The sequence below is a fragment of the Myxine glutinosa genome, chromosome 2, assembly GCF_964187855.1.
Source record: "Myxine glutinosa chromosome 2, kmMyxGlut1.1, whole genome shotgun sequence".
In the NCBI taxonomy this organism is placed as follows: domain Eukaryota; kingdom Metazoa; phylum Chordata; class Myxini; order Myxiniformes; family Myxinidae; genus Myxine; species Myxine glutinosa.
The window spans coordinates 71,309,353-71,337,246 of record NC_136262.1 but is presented as its reverse complement, the minus strand read 5'-3'; the positions used below and the strand labels follow the sequence as shown (position 1 = coordinate 71,337,246).

The 27,894-nt window shown below is 43.0% G+C and overlaps 1 protein-coding gene across 4 annotated transcripts in view; it reads left to right on the top strand.

The window, feature by feature from the left end:
• Positions 1-26,282, top strand: part of SMAD4 (SMAD family member 4) — a 187,842-nt gene extending 161,560 nt beyond the window's left edge. For 3 of the 4 annotated variants that reach the window (XM_068108004.2, XM_068108003.2, XM_068108009.2), the window contains 4 exons: positions 12,292-12,475; positions 13,959-14,127; positions 23,483-23,621; positions 23,949-26,282. In XM_068108004.2, coding sequence (XP_067964105.2) covers positions 12,292-12,475; positions 13,959-14,127; positions 23,483-23,621; positions 23,949-24,160 — 704 coding nt within the window. In that variant the 3' untranslated portion in view covers positions 24,161-26,282. The remainder of the gene's footprint in view (positions 1-12,291; positions 12,476-13,958; positions 14,128-23,482; positions 23,622-23,948) is intronic. The other variant, XM_068108006.2, reaches the window with a different exon arrangement.
• The last annotated feature ends 1,612 nt before the right edge of the window (positions 26,283-27,894 follow it).

The following is a 27,894-nucleotide window of genomic DNA, read 5'->3' as shown; positions in this document are numbered from 1 at the left end:
ACCCGAACCACGGCATTGGTGGACACGCCGAGCGAAGCGAGCCGCGATTCGGGTCGTTAACGGGAACTAACCCGATTGGAGCGGTTCTTAATCGTGCCACGCTTACCCAATGGAGAAATCACTAAGACGGTCGAATTAAGAGGGAAAACAGGAAGAACAGGTAATTTATTTACAATTGTATGGGAAGGAAGAGAAGTACACACTTTGTACAAAGAAGAGGAAGAAAATGAAGCAATGTACAGGGAAGAGGAAGAAGCAGATACACAGGGCAGTCTTATACAGTCTTATACTTATCCCTGGACACGGGCCCGTTCGCACTCAGACTCACTCACACGGGGTTGTAGATGGTCGGGTTGAGGGTCCACCGATGACGTCCACAGCTCGCTCCGGTCCCCGACTCGTACCACGAAGCAGATGGTGATGGTAGGTAAGCTCTCCGTGTGGCGTTGGCGCGAAGCGGACAATTACATATGGGGGGGAGAATCGGTAAGCTGGCGATTACACTGCATATGAAATAGTTGTACCGGCGCCTTTATACGCGCTCCCGGTATCGCTGGATACAATACGCCACTTCCCCCAAGTCCTCCGCAATGCCACGTAAACCCTTCAATTCTGGCGCCTTCCACAATAGTCCTTCTGCACGAATGCCAATGCTTGGCTTCCCTCACGAGTCCTCACAACGCTGCAGTCCTTCGCCAGTCCTTTGTAAAGTGCAATCATTCCTTTCAATGCTTGTCACAGCGCGTCTCTCCTCATAACTCGAGCGCCTGCCTCTCCCTTCTCAACTGAGGTGGAGGCCTCACGCAAAGGGTTTTATTGCCATGCCCAGCGAACCCTCTCGAATCTCTAGCCACACCCTGTCAGGCGATCTCCCCCGAGCCCTGGTTGGTTGATGGGGTCTTACCGGCTCCGCCCTTGATGGCTGCTTGACGTGGCCACACCCCCACCCTTGCGCTCCGCTCCCTTCTCGGGCCTTACCTCGTGGCATTTGGCTGGTTTGAGCGAGGAACTGGTAGCTAACGCTGCCGGCCCAACTTGTAACAAACTGCGAGGGGCAATGGGGTGCAGACAGGATGGTGTGCAATGGAGTCGATTGGAGGGAGGGTGCAAACTGAACGGGGCCTACTCTTATTTGTTTTACACAACGCAGATGCAACTATTGGAAATGGCCTTATCCTAAACACATACTATGAAATAACTAACGTTCTAAGGTGACCTACGTGTTGCTTGTGGCCTAACTATGGGGTGCAACCTTTAACCTTTAATGATGTTACCTGTGCGGGTTCTCAAAACTACAATATATATATATATATATATATATATATATATATATATATATATATATATAAATATATATATACAGACTTGGCATTTAATATGGAATATTTTTTTGTGGGGGTCAACTTACTTTTCAAGATGACTTAGAACCAAAAGTTCATTGGAATTATGTTGAAATTATTCTCGATTTTGTGAATGTGACCTTTAAAAGAAACAAAAACCACATTTGACATTTTGAAGCAAATAAATTAATCCTTGAAAGTGATGTAAACTGATATCGAACTCAATTCATGGACAGTACTGTGTTAAACTTCTGTACGTTTTCCAGAAGTATCTCTTTATTTTGCACATTAGCCAAAAAAAATTTCAACAAAAACAAAAGCTAAATTATGACTGGGATTACGGACAGTAAAATTACAGCTCAGTACTTCGTGTAACCCCCACGAGCATTCAGGAGAGCACGTACACGTTGAGGCATGCTGTTCACGAGATTTGCCAAGGTTTGGACAGGAATCGCTTGCCATGCAGTTACAATAGCCTGCTGCAATTCATGCACAGAGGTCGGCTGCTGGTCCAAGTTGTCGATTTGACGCGTTAATTCTGCCCACAAGTTCTCTTTCGGATTCATATCCGGAGACATGGCAGGGCACTCCATATGCTCTACACCACGGTCAGCAAGAAAGTGTTGTATCATGTGAGCACGATGAGGCCGTGCATTGTCATCTTGCAAGACAAAGTTTCCTCGAAAGACTGCACGAGCAAATGGAAGCAATGTTTCTTCCAGAATGGCCCTGTACTTGAACTGGTTCAGGTTTCCATTCAGAACAACCAGGTCAGTTTTGCCCCCTGCATGAAAAGCAGCCCAAACGGTCACCCCACCACCTCCAGCTTGGACTCTTGGCACTATACAATCTTTGTTGTGGGCTTCATGCACTTGTCTGCGCACTCGGACGCGGCCATCTTGACGATAGACCAGAAATCTAGACTCGTCACTGAAGGTCACGTGATTCCAGTGTCCTGGCTGCCATTGACGGTGCTCTCTGGCCCACTGCAATCGGCGCTGGCTGTGTTGTCTGGTCAGGCGTGGCTTTCTCATGGGACGCCTGCCACGATAGCCTGCTTGAACCAGTCGTTGGTTTACTAGCCTTCTGGATACAGGCACATTTGTCAGTTGCTGCCACTCAGCCCTAAGCCGATTAGCTGACTTGGTACGGCCATTGCAGACTAACCGGTGCAGCTGGCGATCATCTCTCCTTGTGGTTCTGCGTGGACGTCCTGGCCTCGGTATTGGAGTAGGGACACCCCTCTGAGCATTTTGTTTCAGGATCTTTGACACCTGACCTTGAGTGATGCCATACTGCCGAGCAATAGCACGCTGTTTCATGCCAAAATTTCGTAAAGCCACCACTCCATGACAAACAGCATTGTCAAGTTGACGGACCATCTCCAGAGGAAGCGGCAATAACTTTTGTAGACGTGCAGCAGTTGTTTTCCACTAATACATAATGCAACAACCCTTATATACCTGATTGTGAAGCCAGTCGTCAAATGTACCTATCCTTACATTTTGTCACGCCACCTGTGATATAATCCTGTTATTGACTTCTTGCTGCGAAAGACAATCAGTGACATGGTTCTTTCAACAAAGACATCACCGAAGGGTAAAAGAAACTCACCAGATTGATATACTGAGTTCAGAAAGTAAACCCAAGTCAAGAAAAAATATATATTCCATATTAAATGCCAAGTCTGTATATATCTATATATATATATATATATATATATATATATATATATATATATATATATATATATATTGTTACGGATACGGGGGACGGCTCTCCCGTTAGCAAGGGGTGATTAGTCCCTTGTCCTGTTAAGCTGGCCGTCTCCCCGGTCCTGGTACTTGTAACGCTATCCCGCGGGATGGAACGGATCAGGGTTATGGGTCCAGGGTCTATCCCGAATACCTTTATCCGTCCCTCCGCAGACTAGGGAGACAAGTACCGCTCGAACCCCGGTTTGGATGGTCTAGTTAGTTGCCGAGCGGTTTTTAGCAACCCGAAGTTCGAGTCATTAGCCTTCACTAAACCCGATCCTGAACGTTGGCCGAATCGCGCCATGTACACTCAATATGGAAACCTCTAAAGCGACCGAAAGAGCATGAAGAAGTAAAGACAAAGTAGGGAATAACAAGATTTATTACTATTTACACACAACTAAAGCAGATAAGAAATGGAATATGATTTACAAGGCAATGGAAGGAGCAGGAGACATAGTGCAATGATTAGCTTATATATATGGCAGTCTTACTTATAAACCCCAAGACAACATGAAAGACGGACAAACGGGCACACTTACATGGGGGAAATGATGGCAGGAATCACTGGAGGGAGGAGAAGGTCCAAGCCGATGGCAGGGCAGGAAGGTCCGGGCAATTCCACATCGTCGAGGTCCACGTTCCGTGCTCGAAGCGAACAGCAGCTGGCAGCTCCGCGTCTCCACAACCGGCAATAGGGCCTAGAGGGCCTCGGCGTATTGCTGCAGTATCAGCACCCCCTCACGTCTCGTTCTCTCTTGGCTGCTTTAGCTGGATCGCACATCTGCCGCACCTCTCTCTCAATATTCTCCAAAAAGCCAGCCCTCTAGAAACCCGCGCGTGTCCTTTTATAACGTGCTTTTGGGTTTCTTACCCGCGTGCGTTGTAAACGCCCCTCGGTCAGCTCGCCTCGGCCTTGATTGGTCGCGAGGGCTACCGATCCCGCCCCTCTTGATGACGCGTTGGCAAAGCCACGCCTTGTTCCTCGCGCTTGGCTGACTCCTCCCCCCCTCCCCCCCGATGACGAGCTGGAGACACGCCTTTCTTCTCCGTTGGTTACCTCGTGCGTAATGGAGTCAAATGCAGCAAACAGTGGATGAAATGCAGCAAAGTGGCTAAAGAAGTCAATTGCAGCAAACCTGGCAAACCTGGCACTTGGAAGATGCCATGGGGCGTCGGAGGGACCTACTCTTATTTAATTCGGTGCAATGAAGAGTCAAACTATTGGGAAACACATCCTTAACCTACATAAAATAAGGGACTAACTATTTAAAAGGATATATGGTGCCCTGTGTGTAGGTTTATGAAATTAACTAAGAGGACGAGCTTCGACCTTTCTTTACATTACGGAGGGTGCCATGTACACACAACAAAACCATAATTCTCACATTCTTTACATTTTCTCAAATTCGTTACACTTCTCAAATTCGTTACTATATATATATATATATATATATATATATATATATATATATATATATATATATATATATATATATATATATATATATATATATATATATATATATATATATATATATATATATATATATATATATATATAGATAGATAGATAGATAGATAGATAGATAGATAGATATATGTATATATGTATATATATATATATATATGTATATATATATATATATATATATATATGTATATATGTATATATATGTATGTATATATGTATATATATGTATATATATGTATGTATATATATATATATATATATATATATATATATATATATATATATATATATATATATATATACACACACAGACTTGGCATTTAATATGGAATATTTTTTTTGTGGGGGTGAACTTACTTTTCAAGATGTCTTAGAACGAAAATTTCATTTGAATTATGTTGAAATTATTCTAGATTTTGTTAATGTGACCTTTAAAGGAAACAAAAACCACTTGACATTTAGAAACAAATAAATTGATCCTTGAAAGTGATGTAAACTGATATCGAACTCAATTCACGGACAGTACTGTGTTAAACTTCTGTACGTTTTCCAGAAGTATCTCTTTATTTTGCACATTAGCCAAAAATTTTTTTAACAAAAACAAAAGTTAAATTACGACTGGGATTACGGACAGTAAAATTACAGTTCAGTCCTTCGTGTAACCCCCACGAGCATTCAGGAGAGCACCTACACGTTGAGGCATGCTGTTCACGAGATTTGCCAAGGTTTGGACAGGAATCGCTTGCCATGCAGTGACAATAGCCTGCTGCAATTCACGCACAGAGGTCGGCTGCTGGTCCAAGTGGTCGATTTGACGCGTTAATTCTGCCCACAAGTTCTCTATCAGATTCATATCCGGGGACATGGCAGGCCACTCCATATGCTCTACACCACGGTCAGCAAGAAAGTGTTGGATCATGCGAGCACGATGAGGCCGTGCATTGTCATCGTGGAAGACAAAGTTTCCTCGAAAGGCTGCATGAGCAAATGGAAGCAATGTTTCTTCCACAATGGCCCTGTACTTGAACTGATTCAGGTTTCCATTCAGAACAACCAGGTCAGTTTTGCCCCCTGTATGAAAAGCAGCCCCACCACCTCCAGCTTGGACTCTTGGCACTATACAATCTTTGTTGTAGGCTTCATGCACTTGTCTGCGCACTCGACGCGGCCATCTTGAGGGTTCTGGCCACAGAAATAATATGGTTGTTTGATATATGGTTGATATATGATATATGGTTGTTTGATATATGGTTGTTTGTCACGGTTTGTCCGTGATAAATATGGTTGTTTGTCCGTGCTCTATCATTTCAAATGCTCACTCACCCTCAAGCAAGGAAGATGCACGTACTAGTTGTAAATATCAAGATGACATTCTTTGTTCATTTTGAACATGTAGATAGTAGCATTTTGAACATTTAAAAAATATGTTTACCCTTAAGATTTCTCCCATGCTTTACTTTAGTTTCCTGAATTAAAAAAAAATCTTGACACAGGGTAACGTAACGGTTGTGCCAAGTTATCTAGTGAAGTTGTTCAAACCTAACCCTTGTTTTTAGCTCACCTGGAATGAAGTTCAGGGGAGCTTATGCGATGGCGCGTCGTCCGTCCGTCAGTCAGTCTGTCAGTCCGTCCGTCTGTCAGTCAGTCAGTCCATCCGTCTGTCCGTAAACACTTGAAACTTCTTCTCTGAAACCGCTGAAGGGATTGCGACAAAACATGGCACAAATGATATTTGTTGTGTTGTGACTAAAGTTTCTTCACAGCATTTAAAAAATCGGCGTCTAAGGGGGTTTACCAAGGTCAAAGTGGATCCAGGTTTGACCCCCCCAAAATAGGAATTTGCTTTTTCCTCTGAAACTACACACACTATTTCGATGAAACTTGACCACAACCTTCATCCTCCATGATGTACCGAAGTTTGTTCACAGCACTAAGAAAATCGGGGTCTAAGGGGGTTTACTGGGGTCAAAGTGGATCCAGGTTTGACCCCCCTCCCTCCCCAAAATAGGAATTTACTTTTTCCTCTGAAACTACACACACTATTTCGATGAAACTTGACCACAACCTTCATCCCCCATGATGTACCGAAGTTTGTTCACGGCACTAAGAAAATCGAAGTCTTAGGGGGCTTCCGGGGGGGGGGGGGGGGAGGTCAAAGTGGGTCCAGGTTTAACCCCCCAAAAATGGATATTTGCTTTTTTCTCAGAACCTACAAACACAAAATTTTGATGAAACTTCACCACAACCTTCATCACCTGTGATATACCAATGTTTGTTGAAGGCATTACAAAAATTGGGGTCTGAGGAGGTATACGGGGTGCGGACGGGCCGGGACCCAAAATAGGTATTTTTTTTGGTTTTTTTTGTTTAAAGTCTTATGATTATGTTAGTGTGATTCTACATGCTGCCCTGTCTTCCAGCAACCATTTAAATTGGTTTTAAATACCTTTAGTCAGTGCAGCATACTGTTTATTCTATCATGTGAGCACCATTGGTATTGCCCCTATTAGTCCAGGCAAAATAAGGTTTCACTTGGAACAAATTGCAACAGAAATTATTTCACCACAATGCATTTCTCCAAGGTCCCCAGAACAACATACTAAAAGTCCCAAGCAATCCCAACATGGGAAATATGTCTAATTTGCATAATCCAATATGGCCGCCAATCTGCAATATTTCTCTCATATAACGAATGATGCTCTGTCTATTGGTGACAGATACACGAGTTTCATTACAAAATCACCATACTATGCTTATATAAAGATGTTCAGCTCGTGAAAATTGCTATAGTGATTGCTGTAGGTATACAAAATGCTGGAACATTCAACTCAAACGATTAAACAGTTTTGTCATCCTCCTCTGTGAAATCTGGCAGTTCTGCATTGGTACAACTTGTACCATGACATTCCCAGCACACAGCACTGCATGTGAGACCATATTTTCTACAAGTACATCTTCGTGTATTGCAGTCCTTTTTACAGTTGCAGCAGATGACGTCCAGGAGTGCTGATGGTGCTGCGACCTGATCTGTCAGTATTGGTAGGCAATGTCCATCTACTATGTGCCATCCCCACTCCAGTGGATTTAGATCGAGCCCTTTCCACTGCTGTATTTGGTGGTACACACGAAGGCTGTGGTATCTTGCAGCTGCAGAGGTGGGTGGCAGGGTCTGTGGCTCTACATGTGAAACATTCTTGGTGACCTCACAAAACCGCTTGTACCGTAAGGTGTCCAATCCTTCCTCCTCAGATCCTCCATATACAATACAACGACACTAGTGCATGTTCTCTTGCCTTGGCGATAACCTTCTCCTCCATTTGATGTGTTTGACTGAAAACTTTAGCTTGTTGATAGAAGAAGGCATCGTTCATGATTTTTTTCAGTGCTAGACCCTTTCACAAACCAAACAGACGAGAAGTTGTATCGCAACCAAGAATAGCATGTACGGACAGCATACAGTCACATCCATCACTGCCAAGCAAATTCTTTGATTGCTTCATGTTCCAAATCCTGTTCTTTCTTGAAGTTTGCTTTGGTTCTGGTGTCAGGAACAAGTCATGTGCGTCCATTTCAGCATGGTGAATAAGAAGGATGAGTGTCCGTGTCATCTCCCACCAGGACAGTGTCTGTTGTTCGTGCAGAGGCGACAGCTGTTTGAACAATTAACAAATCAGCATCTTGCTTCGCATGAAATGTATTGCACCTAGCTGTCTCCAGTTTATCACTCAGATAAGAAATGAAGCGCTGTTTGTTCCTCGCATTGTTCAAGAAATCCTCTTTTCTGGATTGAATCACCATTTCACCCACGAATTGAACTGTCACACCAGTACAGGCTCCTGGTTTTTCTCATGTGTGTGGCATCTTTCGTTGATGGGTCATCATTGTAGCCATCAAAGACAACAGTAGCATCAGCATAATTCTGTACAACATAGTTGGTGTATCGATCACACACATAATCAAAGGTAGAACCTCTTGGCCAGGGTAGTCTGTGAAGTAGAGCACCACCATCAAGGATGTACTGGACATTTTCAGTAGGTTCTCGTTGTTTCTCTGGGATGACTTTCCAGATAGAATCAGCAAGAGTTGCCTTATTGGCCTGCAGTGGAAGGGAGGAAGATTCGAACAATGCAGGAGGGTGACTACAGAGTTCATACTTGAACAGTGATGGAACATCTTCACAGCGTTCAGTGACAGTTATCAGCCTCTGGAATATCAGCTGTGAATCCACCTGCACAGATTCGCCTTTGATTTTGACAGTTGATCTTGTACCGAGTCTTTGCTTGATCAGCTTTTCGGAAGACAAACTCATCGACAGATTTCCCAACCATTGACGCTAGAATCCGTTCACCAACCTCTCTTGATCTTTCAACATTGACTCCTTCCTGAGTTGTCATGCCATTTGCAATGTTGAGCAGTGTACTGTTATTAACAAATGGGTTTCTCTTTTCAAGATAACTGATAAGGTCAAGGGTGTCGCTGATATCTCTAGCTTGTCTTGCTGATGATATGTCCTTGTGTTGGTCACTGGTTTCATATGACACACCACTGAGCTTTTGCATGGCATCATTGATGTTTGCACACGCTGGCATAGATAGGACCCACACCAAGCGCTGGGTTTCTGTCATCCCCTTTCCTCTTGTAAGTCCCCCACTTGTCTTAACACTTCTCATGAGCACTTGTTCAATAATGAGATCGGTCGACAATCCTGACTAATATCTGTCGCTGCGTCTCACCACATGGTATCCTTGCTCAAATTTCTGGTTGACTTCTAGGTGTGTCTCTGGCAGATTTAACATCATTTGAAGATAGATATATGCAGACTTTGCATATAGTGTGTCCAGATGCTGCAATGTATGGTAACATTTCACGTACTGATTAGAGATGCATTTTCCAATTGCCTGTGTGTTCAGCCTTCAGAAACCTCTGTAGAATGTCTACCATCTATATTATAATAGCCGTAGATGATTCTGTCTATCTGTCTGTTGGGCGTCTGTCTGGGGTGTGGCTTACTCGGTTTGCAGAGTAGCTCCACCCATAGCTCCACCCATTGTGGGAGAGACTTCGCTTCATATAAACAAATATCCACCATTTTATTAACTCGCATAGCTTTGAGGCCTGTTTTGTAGGCCTGTGGTGTCTTGCTCTCTCTCCCAGTTTTATTTCAAATCAAATTCGATATATCATTTCATTTTTCACAGTCACTAACATAGTTTTAGACTCGGTTGAAAAAAAACGGGAAGAAAATCCGATGAAAGTTGCCGTTTATAGAACGAAATGAATTCTCAAAGGCCTGTAACTTCAAGGCCATTGAGTCTCTCTCACGCCTTTATCTCCAATCTAACTCACCATCTGATTTCCTTTTTATCGATGGTTTTGGACTCGGTGTCAGCAATAATTGAGAACATTCACACACACGCGGGAAAATGCATAGATATATTTTTTAAAATACACCATATCACCGCCCACCGCCCAACCGCCAACAACCGCCCAATATGTATCATACACCGCCCAACATGTATCATACACCGCCCAACATGACAGACGGCAACATGTCGACATTATCGCTTTTTCTTTAAACCGAATAAACCGAGTGAATTCACCGTTTACTTTTGATGACAGTCGTCACAAAACGACATATATTTCTTCGTTTTTATTTCATTCAACATTATTAGCCGGAAGTAAAATATGGTTCAGGAAATTACCGAGATATATTTCTTCGTTTCTTTATTTATTAGTTATTTGCGCATACACTTTAAATAGGTTTATTTGAAATCTTTAATTTTCACAATGTAATATATTTGTCATTTGATGATGACGAGACACTTCCTCTTGACTCGTGACAATTCATGCATTGCGTGGAAACTTCCATTTCCAAAATGAATGACACAGTCGATGAAGAACGACTCGGTGTCACCAACGCGGGAAAATGCAGAGATATATTTAAAAAAATACACCATATCACCGCCCAACCGCCAACAACCGCCCAATATGTATCATACACCGCCCAACATGTATCATACACCGCCCAACATGACAGACGGCAACATGTCGACATTATCGCTTTTTCTTTAAACCGAGTGAACCGAGCCGAACCGAATAAACCGAGTGAATTCACCGAGCGAATTTCATCCAATTCCACAGAGTTTCATGAAACCGAGAGATATTTCTTCGTTTTTATTTTATTAGTTACCAGCAGAAGTACCCAGCGTTGCCGGGCGGGGGAGGGGGGAAGGGCACGTACACTTTAAACATGTATATACATGTGGGATGTGGGATATATACATGTGGGATATGTGTACGTGTGTGTGTGTACGTGTGTGTGTACGTGTGTGTGTGTGTGTGTGCGTGTGTGCGTGTGCATATGTGTGTGTGTGTGTGTATATATGTGTGTGTATGTGTATGTAGGCTAACCCCCGCTCTAGCAGGGAAAATGGCCTTAAAATGCATGTTGTTGTTGTATGTGTATATATATGTCTGTGTGTGTGTGTGTGTGTATGTGTGTATATGTGTCTGTACGTGTGTGTGTGTCTGTTTTTGTGTGTGTGTCTGTTTTTGTGTGTGTGTGTGTGTGTGTGTGTGTGTGTGTGTGTGTGTGTGTGTGTGTGTGTGTGTGTGTGTGTGTGTGTGTGTGTGTAGATGTATATATGTGTATAATGTGCATATATGTGGATACATATGTGTATACATATTTGTATATGTGTGTGTGTGTGTGTGTGTGTGTGTGTGTGTGTGTGTGTGTGTGTGTGTGCATGTGTGTCGATGTACGTGTGTGTGTGTGGGTGTATATGTGTGTGTGTGGGTGTATATGTAAACATGGGCCGGTGTGTGTGTAAAGTGTGAGGAGGTATTGGAGAGGAAAATGCAGAGATATTTTTTTTTTAATCGCGCCATGATGATAAACGAAAATACACCGCCTAAAATAACAGTCGACATATATTTAAAATTCGTCACACACATCCATGCCCGTGGGATTCCCACGGGTGGGAATCCCACGGGCATGGATGTGTGTGACATTTCGACATATTGAGTTAGATGCTGCGCCTGCACATTCAGTTATATAAAATGGTTACTGGCAATTGATCACATCCACAAATGATGTAATCCACACAATTTATGTACTTTACATAACGTTAATAGGAATACATGCCCGTGTAGATGGGAATGACATATAATTCACCGAAAACGTTGAAGCAACCGCTTAATATTACGGTGATGTTTAACTCTGAGTGAGAATAGTTCTAAATTTTAAAAACTTTCTTCTGATATTTGTGATTTATTTCAAACAAACTGTATTTCCCATCTACACGGGCCATCGGGCCATAGGGCCATATTTCCCATCTTGTGGTCAAGTTTCATCGAATTAGTGTGTGTACTTTCAGAGGAAAAGGCAAATTCCTAATTTGGGGGTGGTCAAACCTGGATCCACTTTGACCCCAGTAAACCCCCTTAAAGTCCGATTTTTGTTTTTTAAATGCCATGAACAAACTTTAGCCACAACCCAACAAATGACATTTGTGCCAAGTTTAGTCACAATCCCTTCAGCAGTTTCGGAGAAGAAGTTGCAAGTGTTTATGGACGAACTGACGGACTGACGGACTGGCGGACTGGTGGACGACGTGCCATCACATAAGCTCCCCTGAACTTCGTTCCAGGTGAGCTAAACATGAATGTTGCTTCATCCGGCACATTGCTGAAACTGTCTTCACCCGATCTTGGATAGGCCCGGAATTCTGGTGCTCTATCGCATACTTTGAGATGGATGTACAAGTTGGCGAGACCTTTAAGGTGCCTTCCAGTTGTCCAGTGGTCACAGTGGATGGCTACGTGGACCCATCTGGCGGAGATCGTTTTTGCTTGGGTCAGCTGTCCAACGTCCATCGTACAGAGGCGAGCGACCGTGCACGGTAAGCCTGCCTCATGCAATTAAGATAAAATAGAAAAACTCAGAATTAAGTACACATAATTCTGTAGCTTGCAGTTTTTTTTCACGCCACTTGATATAATTTTCTTTTATTTGATTATGATTTTTAAATTGTTTAACTGGTGCATTGATGAATGTACCTGAAAGAGCTTGTACATGTACAACATCAAACATTAAAACATTAGATAAATGGATATAGGATGTTGGATTCCGCTAATTTGTAGCAGCTGCTAACTTTTGAGAGTCGGCGAAAATCGGTCAGTAGTAAAGTAGTAGTTGTAGTAGTAGTAGTAAATGCTTTATTCAACCAATCATAAACATTCAACATAGAACAAAAAACAAAAACAAATGGCAGAAAAATAGTACATTAATTAAATTGCAAAGGGGTTAACATGCTGAAAAAGGGCATTATAACAAAGGACAGACAAAATCACAAATGGCTTTGATCACTGCAAGTTAAAAAGGCTAAACCATCTAAATTATACCTGTGAAAGTGTAAACAATTTAAAAAAATAAAGAGCACTTTAACAGCCTGATGTCTACACATACTGAGGAATGACAAGGAATGCAAACAAATTTCATGATAAAACTAGATGGTATTCATAGAATACTTACCCTGCGCAGTCCACTTGGTGCGAACCAACTCTTCTGTTTTTGAACGTTTTTTTTCTTCTTTTATCCAATATGGCTGCCAGACCACGTGAGCGATGATATCTTAAATTTATATTCTCTAATATAATTGTTGCATAGATCACGCTTAATAAATTTCAAACTGATCAGACTAAGCGTTGTCCCTGTCGAATTATGACGTCATAATTATGGCACCAATGACGTCATTGTTAACAACACCTATTTCTCACACGGAGTTCTTTACAATGAGCCACGATTCAATTTTTTCGATGGAGCGGTTTCGGAGATATAGATGTGCAATTTTTTTTGATTTTTCCAAGATGGCGCCTGCACCACGTGACCTATGACGTCATAATTATCATTTTTAAAAGTATACAGGAGGAGCCACTCATATTCTGAAAAATTAGTGTCTATTGGACTAACAGTTGCAGAGGAATTTTTTTTTTCATACTGGTCAGATCAAGCGTACTTGTCGAATTTTGACATCATAATGAATGCACCGTTGACGTCATCATCAATATATCTTATTCCCCATGGGAAGTACTTGACAATGAGCCATTTTTTTATTTTTTTCCATTTGGCAGTTTGGGAGATATTGAGGTGTAATGTTTTTCCAAGATGGCGTCCGTATCACGTGACCGATAACATAATTATGAATAAAAAATTCTACAGGCGGAGGAACTCCTATGGTAAAATTTTGTTTCAATCTGACCAACGGTTGCCGAGAAAATGAATTTTTAAAATGCAGACACGTACGCCACATGTACACTACAGAATGCAGAACCCTGATTTTCGCTTGAGAGATGCCATTTCCCTTATTTTCTTCTCTCATGCAGGTTGCACATTGGGAAGGGTGTTCAACTTGAGTGCCGTGGAGAAGGTGATGTGTGGGTCCGCTGTCTCAGTGACCATGCTGTGTTCGTTCAGAGCTATTACCTGGACCGGGAGGCAGGCCGTGCGCCCGGGGATGCTGTGCACAAGATCTATCCTGGAGCTCACATAAAGGCAAGTCTGTGGGGCAATTTCTGCTGTGCTGGTGATTGTGATTTGAGGGCCATCTATATGCTTGGCATACCACAGGACCCTGGAGCGCCGGCTCTACCCTTGTAGGGTGTAACCGTGCCTCCACTAATGCCGTCTCCCATACCCCAGTGGTTATGGGGGATAAAGCAAATGAACACTTCTAGGAATTTCAGGAATTAAGTCAGAGATTGAAAGGCGGATTTGGTGTTTTAACGGGGGTAGAAAAGATCAAGGTTTTGGATGGGGTAAGATAAGAGATGGGGGTGAATAGCTGCTTTAAAGATCTGGAGGGAGAAGAGGGATTGAAGAGAGTGTGTGAGTTTGTTCCAGAGGTGGGAGAACAGAGGAATGAAAGAGTGAAGGTGAGCAGAGAGTTTTGATTTGGCAGTTTCACCAGAAAAGGGTTGCTGACATACATTTTGCATCCTGAATGGATATTCGGGGGACAGAGCACAGACAGAGCTGGGGGAGTTAGGCCGGAGAGGAGTCGGCAGAAGACAGAAAGATCACCAAATGCCTGTGGTGAGCGAGTGAAAGGCCCTCAGAATCAGCTTCATCGGGAAATACCAATGATTCTGAATACTTTGGTTTCAACAGCGTGAAGCCAGGCTAGGTGGGAGGCAAGAGCACCAGCCCAGAGGGGAGAGCAGTATTCCATTGAGCTGCGGATGAAAGCCTTTTATGTGGTGATGAGCTCAGGTGTGCCAAGGAAGGACTTCGCACGACGGAGGATGTCCAGTCGGCGACTGGCTTTGGAGGCCAGCTTGGAAATGTGGTTTTCCCAAGAAAGATCATGGCTGATAATGAGACCCAAAGGCTTGAGTGACGAACTTCTTTGAGAGGATCGTTGAGAAAGTAAATGGGAGGGTTTTCTAGACGGTCTTTACAGAGAGACATAGTGAGAGTGTGAGAATTGTCAGGATTGAAAGAAATGTTCCACTTGTTTGACCAGTCTGTGATGTTATCCGGGTCTGCAGAGGGTGAAGAGGCTGCTGCCTGCCGATCTGAGCGTTGAGATATGGAGCGGCAGAGAGTGGAGTCATCAGCAAAGAGATAGAGAGGAATTTCCAGAGAGTTGGAGAGATCATTGATGAAGACCAGAAAAAGCACAGGGCCCAGAACACTGTCTTGGGGAACTCCAGCCTGAACAGGAAGTGGATATGAGAGAATTCTATTCAGGGCCACATGTTGACTGCAACCGGAGAGGATGTCCGCAAGCCATGCATGGAGGGAGGTTACCATGGATACCATAAGAGGAGAGTTTGGTGAACAGAGTGGGGTGCCAGACCATATTGAAGGCACGAGATATTTCAAGGGAGATGGCTCCGATTTCCTGTTTGGTATTGAGGACCTCCATCCATTGTTGAGACAGCAGAAGCAGCAGATCCAGAGAAGAATGACCTGGTCTGAATCCAAATTGATGATCCGAGATCAAGCCATTGGAGAAGAGTAAGGATTTTAATATCAGAAGCGATGATGGAATTCCATGACCTTGCTGAATATTGGGAGCAGGCTGATTGGTCTATAGTTGCAAGGATTTGTTTTTGCACCTTTTTTGTGTATAGCCGTAATGTTAGCTGATTTCCAAGCAGATGGCAGATGACCTTGATCAAAAGAGAGGGTGAAGAGAATAGAGATAGGGTGTGTTAGAGCGGCAGAGCAGGATTTTAGGACCCGTTGGCTGATGCCGTCTGGTCCAGTTGCAGAAACAGTCAAGGTTTGACAGAGACTTCTTAATTTCAATAAAGACGGACTTCTCTTAATTTCTTGACCTCCAATTTAGTTTCATATTTCTTGTTTTTCGTCCAACTTTTCTACCATATATGTTCATTTCGCTTGCAATCTCTCAGATTTTATTGATTTCTTTATTCACTTCCTTTTTCATATGCATAATAACTTGACCAATTTTTTTTCTCCAATCTTTCATTGGTTCGATCCAATTTTTCCATTATGGCATGTATCCCTATCGCCATTGTCTACTGGCCCATGTCCTCCAATACCGAGGAGGGTGAGGTGCCCCATGTGATGCGAGGAGGGAAGGAGGTTCCAACCCTAATCTCATGACATGATTCTCTACTACGAGAATGGCTGCCATTTCACCTTGTTTTGTGGCCATCTTTTATTTTATCCGCACACGTTGCAATCAGGGCAAACCTCTTAAAAATTTTATTATCCAACCACAGTTTGCGTGTAAAAATTTAGGATTTTAAATTTCTCCCTGGGTCTGTCAGGTCCAAATCGAGGTTCTGAACACCAGATGCCCAAGTGTGATTCAAGTCGAGGTTCAACGTTCCACTCCTAATTACCATATGTCCCGTCAACGGTCCTCCTAACACCGAACTGCCTCACCGGGAATTTATTAACTCCCAAGGATAAGCCAAATCACACGAGGGATCTGGGCGGAATGGTGCTTCACACCTCAGTTCAAAATGATACTTCTGCTGGTCTCATAAAGCGAATGTTAGCAATTTTAACCTCCCCCAGAGATTTACCAAGGCGAGCCCAAACACTTTCTTGTGCATGATGTTTGTAATTGCGGGGCAGCACAACAAACATGTTCTTATGCAATAACAGTTTTTTTTCCTTTTTTAAAAGAAGGCACAGCACAACGGAAACGGAGAATCCCCTAGACAATAAACGGATACTAATACAAGCAAATAAATAAATAAAAGCCCACCCTCCAAATCGAAAATGGAATGCAATTGATACAGGAGAGTACAATATATGGTGCCACCAGCCTACACTCATTCATTCACAAGGAGGGCCCAGGCGTGGTCTTTGCAAAGATACCGGTACTGGATCAAAATGGCTCCACCAAACTATGTCTCCAGGCCATGGCACGGACCAATGAGCAGCACAGACCAGCGGAGGGGCGAACCATTCAACAGGAGTGGAGAAAGCAAAGTGTCAATAGTTTGTATGGCGCCCAAGGAGAACAACGGGTTGCACGTGGAGAGTGGAGAACACAAAGAATGCCTTCTCTCTTCAACTGACTCAGCCCCCAGCCCATAGATATTTAAGCATGCACAAGGTATGTGGACCTTGGTCACAAAGAAACATCTCTACCCTGTACACGTGGGCCTAACCCTGAATAACCGAGTGATGATTGACCAAATGAAAAGCCTCGTGCGGGAAATTGAAGTCTGTACTTTTCCAATGACTTCCTATTGTTTAATTAGCTTGATGGCGGAAAGAGGAGAAGCTTTTACTTTAAAGATGTAACAAGGGTCGTTTTAATAAGGACAATCAACAAAATCAACAAGGCACAGGAACAATCAATAAAGTATCGCACAAATATATTTGACAAGGGCACATGTCCTAAATGAAGCCCTGACAAGACACACTGAACACTTAATCCTATCTTGAACTCTAATGCTACAAGCCTGAGGATTTGTAGGGTCTGTACGATTTGCAAGTTTTTAAATAAACTTGAGTAGAGATAGATTTTCAAAGAAATGAGGATAATGGAGGGGATGACTGCTCCACTGCAGGTTGTGGCAGGCTGATGCAGAGTGGCATGCAGGCTGGTGTCGAATATGGTGAATTGCCCCACCACAGTGGAGCTGACAACACGATGTCTAACGGGCGTGATTTCCTTTACACTTGTATACATACCACTGCGGTCTGCACCTATTCCCATGCACGGAAAAATATCTACAGCAAGTACAGATACATTCAAAGGACACCATCCCCATGCCAAATAAATAAATAACATCTTCTAGCGCCTGAGGCGCCTGGCAATACCGCCATGCAGCGCATAGACTGTACAGAGAGGGAGAGGTGCACAATAATTGATTGATTAATTGTGAAATTCAAATAAATATATGATAATCGTAAAATAATGAATTTCATAATCTATTGGCTAATAGCATACCTAAACCACCAGGGTTTCATTCAAATCTGTAGCTTCTTGAAAACTAATTGAATAATTAATTAATCAAAATTCAATAATTAATCGATTAATTGACTAATCAATGAATAATTAATCGATTAATTGACTAATCAATAAATCCAAAATATGCCTTATCACTTGGTCACTATCGTGTCCAAATATTAGCTTCCTAGCTGAAAAGGTGCCTGAGATATTGCCCAGATGAAAAAGAAAATAAATAAGTGATAATAACGAAAAGAAATAAATAATAATCATAGAATAATTAAATTATTAATCATTTGGCTAATATAATACGTAAACCACCACCATTTCATCCCAATCTGTAACTTTAAAAAATAATTGATTAAGACATTGATCAAATAATTAAATAATTAATCGATTGATTGATTAATCATAAAGCAAAAATAGCCTTTACAGCCTAATCACTTGGTCATTGTCATGTCCAAATATCAGCTCCCCAGCTCAAAAGGTGACAGATATTGTCCAGATGAGAAAGGAAATAAATAAGTACTTAATAAATCTATAAAAAATATTTAATTAATCAATTAATTGGTTAATCAAAAAACAAAAAATATCTTTTTTGCCAAATCACGTGCTCACTATTGTGCTGAAATTTCAGCTTCCTAGCTCAAAGGATGGCTGAGATATCGCTCGGACAAACAAGAAAACAAACAAATAAACAAACTAGAAATCGGTCAGAGACCGAGGACTTGCCGGAATTAAAAATATGGCGGCAGGACCATGTGACCGTTGACGTCATCATTATTTGTTTTCTAAACGAATTTATTCCTAGATTATGCTCAAGAAATTTCATCTTGAACGGATGAAGTTTTGTACTTGTCGAATTATGACGTCATAATGGAGGCACATATGACATAATCATTAACATATTTGATTCCCCATGGAGGGTTCTTTACAATGAGCCATGTCTCAATTCTTTCTATTCAGCACTTTTGGAGATATAGAGGTGCAAAGTTTTTCGGTTTTTCCAAGATGGCGGCCGACCACGTGACCGATGACGTCATCATTATTTATTTTTTCTCCACCAGTTTAAGCCGACATGGCGCTCAAGAAATTGCATCTTGATTGGATGAAGTTTTGTACTTGTCGAATTATCGAATTATGACGTCATAATGGAGGCCGTGGGCCAAGAGAGTTAAAAATTGGGCACAGTCTATTCCAGAGCAAGACAAATATGTGTGTAAAGTATGGTGATTCTATGTGCAACGGTGTAGACATAGTACTGCGCACAAACAAACAGACAGACAAACAGACAAACCAACCAACCCACATACTGGCCGGAATCTTTTCCGGCAAATAACAAGAAAACAAGAAACCGGAGTGAAAACTGAGTACTCCCTTTCAGCGCACGTCATTGCCGGGCACCCTTCGGTGCCCGGCAATGACGTCGTGCAGCGCCTGGAGATGGCTTAGGAAAGGAGCGGTGTACAATAAATACGGGGACAATCGTCTTCTATGATCTGAATGAGGCAGTTGCATTCCGGTCACATTGGACTTCAGAATGTTCAGTCCCTGACCCTGTGAATGCATAGCCAAAAGTCCCACGAGGTGCAGCAAAGAGAATAATGGAATCAATAGCAAACACAGGAGCAAGGTGACACTGTACAGGACAAAAGATGCATAAAAGTTAATTCTAAGAACAAAACTAATATATTCCAGAAGAAGACACAAATGTTACACACAACACAAAGCTTGGCATGATCTCATTCTCGGAATTTAGATCACAATTAAGGTAACTAGCTTTATCACCAAGGTCCCCAATCACTGTTTCCATTCGACAGCAGAAAATGGATTATAGACAGCGTTTAAGGCCAAGAGCTGAGAAACACACCAATTAAATATTGAGACCACTTCATAAAACGAATATATACCACATGGCCAAAAGTATGCGGACACCCCTTCTAATTAGTAGATTCGGCTGTTTCAGCCACACCCATTGCTGACAGGTATGTATAATCAAGCACACAGCCATGCAATCTCCATAGACAAACATTGGCAGTAGAATCGGCCATACTGAAGAGCTCAGTGACTTTCAACATGGCACCGTCATAGGATGCCACCTTTCCAACAAGTCAGCTTGTCAAATTTCTGCCATGCTAGAGCTGCCAGGGCCAACTAAGTGCTGTCGTGAATTGAAGTGAAGTATTGAGAAGTGGAAACGTCTCGGAGCAACAATAGCTCAGCCACGAAGTGGTAGGCCACACAAGCTTACAGAACGGGACCGCCGAGTGCTGAAGCGCGTAGTGCATAAAATTCGTCTGTCGGTTGCAACACTCACTACCGAGTTCCAAACTGCCTCTGGAAGCAACGTCAGCACAACAACTGTTCGTCGGGAGCTTCATGAAATGGGTTTCTTTGGCCGCACAGCCACACATAAGCCTAAGATCACCATGCACAATGCCGAGGGTCGGCTGGAGTGGTGCAAAGCTCGCTGCCATTGGACTCTGGAGCAGTGGAAACGCGTTCTCTGGAGTGATGAATCACGCTTCACCATCTGGCAGTCCGATGGATGAATCTGGGTTTGGCGGATGCCAGGAGAACGCTACCTGCCTGAATGCATATTGCCAACTTTAAAGTTTGGTAGAGGATGAATAATGGTCTGGGGCTGTTTTTCATGGTTCGGTCTAGGCCCCTTAGTTCCAGTGAAGAGAAATCTTAATGCTACAGCATACAATGACATTCTAGACAATTGTGTGCTTCCAACTTTGTGGCAACAGTTTGGGAAAGGCCCTTTCCTGCTTCAGCATGACAATGGTTTGTCAAGAACGGTGTGGAAGAACTTGATTGACCTGCACAGAGCCCTGACCTCAACCCCATCGAACACCTTTGGGATGAATTGTAACGCCGACAGTGAGCCAGGCCTAATCGCCCAACATCAGTGCCCGACCTCACTAATGCTCTTGTGGCTGAATGGAAGCAAATCCTTGCAGCAATGTTCCAACATCGAGTGGAAAGCCTTCCCAGAAGAGTGAAGGCTGGTATAGCAGCAATTTTTTTTTTTTTTTTGTATACTGAATCGAGGCTCATGAAAGAGCTAAGACTGACCTGCACAGAGCCCTGACCTCAACCCCATCGAACACCTTTGGGATGAATTGTAACGCCGACAGTGAGCCAGGCCTAATCGCCCAACATCAGTGCCCGACCTCACTAATGCTCTTGTGGCTGAATGGAAGCAAATCCTTGCAGCAATGTTCCAACATCGAGTGGAAAGCCCAATGGGGGGGGGGGGGGGGGGGGACCTACTCCATATTAATGCCCATGATTTTGGAATGAGATGTTTGACGAGCACATACGGGTGTGATGTTCGGCTGTTCACATACTTTTGGCCATGTCGTGTATTTTCCACAAGTAATTGCAGACTTTCTACAAAACACAGCTCACTGTTAGAAATCCACACTCACCTGGGAACTGTCAAGTCTGAGTTTGAATCCCGACACAGCTCTAAATTGTCATGCTGGTGTTTTACAAGCAGGGCAATTCATCGATGTGTATGCTGTCCCAAGGATGGACGTTGAACTGGGCGTCCCATCTGCCTGCATTCATTGGTAGACAAAAGTTCCTACCGTTCCCTTTGCGAAAAGTAGGCGAGCTATTGCTGGTACCTTGTATAAATTACAAATTCTTGCCCCAACCTGCAGGAGCACTGCATCAACGACACAGCTTCGCCCCTAGCAAATGAATTACAGTCGTGGCCTAAAATATTGCCATATTGAAATTAGAAAATATTTTGGTATCCACATTTGTATTTATTTGCTTTGCAGTGGAACAAAACCAAAAAATCTGAAAAGACTACTAAATCTTAACTCATTCCACACAGAAATCCTAAAATGGTCCGGACAATATTATTGGCACCTTTGAGAAGTTGTTAGAAATAATTGGATTTCAAGCAGGTGATTCTCCTTTACTTTGCAATTGAACTCGCCTATAGTGAGTTGCAGCTGCGTACAATATAAAAATCACTCATTCATCTAGTTTGAATGGAGAAAAGGAGTCATTCTGCTGTTTTGTGTCACTGTGTGTACCGCAATGATTGTGGAGAAAAGAAAGAAAACCAGAGAATTAATTGTCGAGAAGGTCAGACACAAGATTTTAGCCAAGCATGGATAATCTCAAGGCAACAAATTCATCTCCAGAGACTTTGATGTTCCTGAGTCCACCATTCGCAATGTTATCAGGAAGTTTAAGCCCATGGCACTGTAGCCAACCTCCCTGGACGTGGCCGCAAGAGAAAACTTGATCAAAGCTTTCAGCGAAGGATTGTTCGAATGGTGGAGAAAGCACCTCGATCAACTGCCAAACAGATTCAAGCTGACCTTCAGACACAAGGTACCACAGTTTTAACTCGCACCATGCGTCACCAACTCAATGAGAGGGGGTTCTATGGTAGGAGTCCCAGGAGGACCCCACTGTTGAGAAAGCCCGACTGGAGTTTTCCAAAACACACCTGAACAAGCCAAAATCCTTCTGGGAGAATGTCCTGTGGACAGATGAGACCAAATTAGAGCTTTTCGATAAAGCACATCATCTCTATATTTACAGAAAACAAAATGAAGCCTTCAAAGAAAAGAACACCTTCCCTACAGTCAAACATGGAGGAGGTTCAGTGATGTTTTGGGGTTGCTGTGCTGCCTCTGGCACTGGGTGCCTTGAATGTGTGAATGGCATCATGAAATCAGAAGATTATCACGGTATTTTGGAGTGCAATGTTCAACCCAGTGTCAGAAAGCTGGGTCTCCGTCGAAGGTCATGGGTCTTGCAGCATTACAACGACCCCAAACACACTTCAAAAAGCACCCAGGAATGGTTCAATACAAAACGCTGGACTTTTCTGAAGTGGCCAGCAATGAGTCCAGATCTAAATCTCATTGAACACCTGTGGGGAGATCTGAAAACATGAAAAATAACAGTTATTTGAAAAAAGTGCAAGGGTGCCAATTTTTTGGGCCACGACTGTATACTACTGACAGTCATGTGTTGCATAAAAAAGAGGAAGAAGACTGCAGGAAACCATCCCCACAATACACTTTTGCAGCATCTGTGTCTTTGCCAATTTTTCTTACTCTGGAGGATCAGCTCTTTCAGTAACCAAATACTTTGGCATCGATAATATGTTAAAGGACAACATAACTTTTAAGATGGGTTATTGAAGAACTGGAAGTTTCAATCAACAAGGTAAAATGGTTTCGATATGAAACTCAAATTTTTTTTGCATTGCATCACACTCGATGGCTGTAATTCTCAAGTTAAGGTCATTATTTGGGATTTATGAAGCTGCAAAAGCTCCCCCTCTCCCACCTCCACCTTCCCACCCCAACCCCAACTTGTGGTTTCTCATTGCTTCAATGGCTTGGTTTGCATCACGCAGTCTTTGCTTGAAGGATGTTTCAGAAATTGTCCCTAAATTCTGTGCTGCTCGCTCTGCAGGTGTTCGACCTCCGTCAGTGCCACCGGCAGATGCAGCAGCAGGCAGCAACAGCACAAGCAGCAGCTGCTGCACAAGCTGCAGCTGTGGCTGGAAACATTCCAGGCCCCAGCTCGGTTGGGGGAATCGCACCAGCTATCAGTAAGCTCATCATCCCACCCGATCCATCATGAGAACGAAGTTAGTTCACAGTGAGGACTTGATCTAGTGGCATTGCCAAACTTGGAGACTTTCAGTATGCCTAAATGAGCATAACTGTTCTAATAACATAAAAGGTATGTTATTTGCAGTGAGGATAAGAGATCAAAAAGGTTCTTTTTTCTGTTGTTTGAAATACCTTCTTTTTTTTTTCAATTTATTTTTGTTTGAGAGAGGGGAGAGGGTCCCGGAGAGACCATTATAGAGTTCAGTGGCATATGTTGTGCTTTAATCATTGTATATCCTTCACCTCCACCCATTTGTTGGCAGGTCTGTCGGCAGCTGCTGGCATTGGCGTAGACGACTTGCGCCGCCTCTGCATCTTGCGCATGAGCTTTGTGAAGGGCTGGGGTCCAGACTACCCCCGACAGAGCATCAAGCAAACTCCCTGTTGGATCGAGATCCACTTGCACCGAGCGCTGCAGCTCCTGGATGAAGTCCTCCACACGATGCCCATAGGAGATCCAAGGCCCACGGACTAAAGTCGATGTCGTCTCCAGTTTGAACGGTGGGGTCTGGCCCCATGACCCAATGCGATTTCTCGTGCGTAAGACTCGCCTGCCGAGCTGCGATGGAATCTTGTTGAGATAGAGGCGAAGCACTCTGAATCGAGTGGTCGACAAGAGGGGCAGTGACACTCAGATATAGAGGCAATTCTTGCGCTGCCATTGTGCCCATGATATAAGTGACAAATACGAATTACTGAATGACAAAGGTAGCTCAAGTAAGATGCTCGTTTTCAATTATTGTGCGTGTTATGAACACGAACTGCTAAACTTTTCCACCTAAAAGCAGAGGAGTAGATTTTTTTCTTTTCTTTATTATTAAACATAATTAATTAATGAAATGGTTCACTATCGTGCAATGAGAAAAAAATGTATTTACAAAATAGCCCGTTTTGAGCTTGCAACCGACTCTTCAGTGAAATTGTCGTGCCGTAGTTCTTCATTTGTACACTGGCAAAAAGCCCATAGTTTGAATCGCTTGAATATGAAGAGTGTTAAATACGGTAGTTGAAAGACGACCATCGTGTTTATTGTAGCATGCTGCCTTGCACGCTGTCCTGCAAGCTTGCACGAGGACACCGATACAAGAATGTGATGCAACAAGCGGACCCTCGAACCGACCTACTGACAGCCCCGGCTCGGCAGCGACTTATGGAAGGGTACAGCCATTCTGAAATTCGGATATGTCGGGTGATTATCTGTTGTACTTTAATTCCCATCACCTATGCCTTATTGTATAAACTTTGCCACTGTATTACACACGCTATGTATTGTGAAGACGGTTCGGTCACCAAGTGGAATTTCCGGAATGTTTTTCTTTTCTTTTTGAACCTCCATTGAGGATTTCCCCTAGTCAGAGGGAAGGTGCAACCTTCATATACCTGGGATTTTCAAATGGTTTTGACCCCCCCATTGAATTGCAGCAGCATTATGGTTTATCCGTTTGCACTCCCACTGGTGGTGTTGTTGTGTCTGCACAAACTCTGCATTCGGTATCTAAAATCCTTGAATTATTTGATGAGCGAATTGTTTTCGAATCCCTTTTTCTTTTTGAGCTTTCGATATTTCATCCCAGAATTTGAGATCTCGGATTTCGAGTGTCGATCAGTTAACGGAATCTTCTTCACACTAGTCTTTGGAGATTAATAATTTATTTTTTTTCCCCCGTTTGCTCTTCTTGTGACTGAGAATTGAAATTTACCAATGACCCTAAATGCATTTTAAAAAGCTTTGTAAGTACAGTTGATTACTGTGCAAGATTGTCTCCTGCCTTTTCCTGTGCCTCTTCCAAGACATGAAAGGAGTGCTGTTCCACGTGAATGTACAATATCGGTCAATGTATGTTTTATTTTGCTTTTTTCGGTTATCTCTTCATCAGGATCTTAACAGCCAGGTTCAAGGCTATATGCAAACCCATGAGGTAATGTCGTTTCGTTGCACGTATCGCGCCGACTTACACCTGCCACGGCAATGGGTGCATGCACTGCTCGCGCAGGACGTTGCGTGGGACCTTGCGGGCACCTGTTAAAAAGTACGTGCCGCGTTCCCCACAAAACACCTGAAACGATTGGTAAGCCGCTGAAGCGTAAAAGGTTCTTACTAACGGGAGTACTTTTTTTATTTGCATCGTGTTCTGCAATCCCATCGTTTTTATGCAGTTTTAGTTCAATGCCTGTACAGTACGAACTAACCAAAAGTCAGGGGTATCGTCCTGGACCAGTGGGGTTGTTAGCAGTATGCAGTCAGAGCCTTATTTTTGTACAAACATGGAAAATTTTAACTTTTGTTTTTCTATGAGTATTTCGCGTTTCCTCTGCATGTTTCCCTTTATGTTTTTATTTTTAACTTTAATGGTTGAAGCACGAAACACTGCTTCTGTGCAGTGGACATGAAATCACCACACTTATTCTGTCTAGATTCTTGCTAATCTTGAGGGGTTTTTATGCATATTATGTATTCAATGCCATAATACACTCGGTTTTTAGTTTTCTTCCACACCCTTTCTACAGCAACAGTGACCTTCCAGTGGCTTGTGCTTTTAATTTTTAACTTTTGAAATCTGCTTCAATACAAGAAATAAACTAAATATTTCATATCAGTATGAAGTGCATTGGCCTTTCACCATCACCCATCAGAATCCGTGACTTGATCCAAATCCCATGTTCTGTTGATTCGTCCATTGTCTACTGTCCTTGGAGTTGATGTTAAAGGTACTTGATATCACCTTGTGTCTATGGCAGAAATAGGCAGAAATTAAGTGGAAGTGTTAACAGCAGTCCCATATCAGGAACACTCATTGGACACAGAATCCAGGAACCTCCTCTATCATTCATCTTTAAGCTCTATTCCTTGTTCTGCCCCATCATCGCCACTTCTGATAAACTATGTTGGGTTCAAAATGAATCAAGGTGATGCAGACCCTTTCTTAAAATGTCTCAACAAATGCCCATCATATTTACATCATATTTAACCCTGGTGTTGGGCTAGCGGCTAGGGTGCCGGCTTAGGATCCTAGGATCCTGGGTTCGAATCCCGGTCGATCGCTGAATTAACGCCAGGGGGGTTGACTCAGCCTGTCATCCTTCCGAGGTCGGCTAATTGAGTACCAGTTCACTGGTAATTCCCTGTTTGTCGTTAAAAGGCGGCAAAAAGGGTTCGCGTCAGGAAGGGCATCCGGCCGTAAAACATTGCTTCAAAAAGGGGACCAAAAAACAACAACAACCACGGTTCCCGAAAAAGGCCAACCCCCGCTTTGCGGGGAAAAATGGCCTCTAAAGGTGGTTATATTTACAAATGACATTGGAGTTGGCAGGAGATACGTAGATACCATGGCACATGCCATGCACGAGAGCCAATTTGTGCTTTCATGAGACACAATGGTGCTCAGATGAAGATGCTTTAATCCGAAGAAGACTTAAATGACACAATTGTGTTCATATTACAAACCCATGAAACCAGCATTCTAAAAACCCAACTTAAAAGCATGTATATACTGCTGTAGCTGTCTAAGCATTCTTTATCGATAGCATGCTTTACAAGGCATCATAGGGACAAGATGAAATGGAGTCAGGGTGTGTGTGTGTGTGTGTGTGTGTGTGTGTGTGTGTGTGTGTGTGTGTGTGTGTGTGTGTGTGTGTGTCTCACACACATAGTATATGCACAACTACACACACACACACACACACACACACACACGTATTTAACAACTCCAATTCCCATCTTGTGGGGTCAGCTAGGGAATGTTTTTGGCACATCTTTGAAGAACCGGGTGGCCAGGCCTGGCTTTCGACCAAAAGTGGCAGAAATTTGGAATTTACCCAGGGGGCGCCAATAACTCGCCTACTTTTCATGAAGAACACTGTGCGATCTTTAACATCAACCAACTAATGCTCGTAGAGGGGATACTAAGCTTAACATCCATCAGAGGATTGGTGTACTTCATGATCAAACCCAAACTAGGTACCTCAAACAAGGCAAGTGCGCTAATTCTGAACCATTTAATCGTATGATGTCACCTGCAAGCAGTAGCCATCACAGGATCCGCATGTGATCCTTTCGATGTCGAGACAGGAGATGGCGCACTGAACCAATGTGTACAAATCGCGCAGTATCTGTGGCCGAGCACAATGGTAGATCGCAAGTTGAATAGTTTAAAATTTCATCAAATTGTGGTGATATGTCACGGGATGCCATAACATATTGGGCAACTT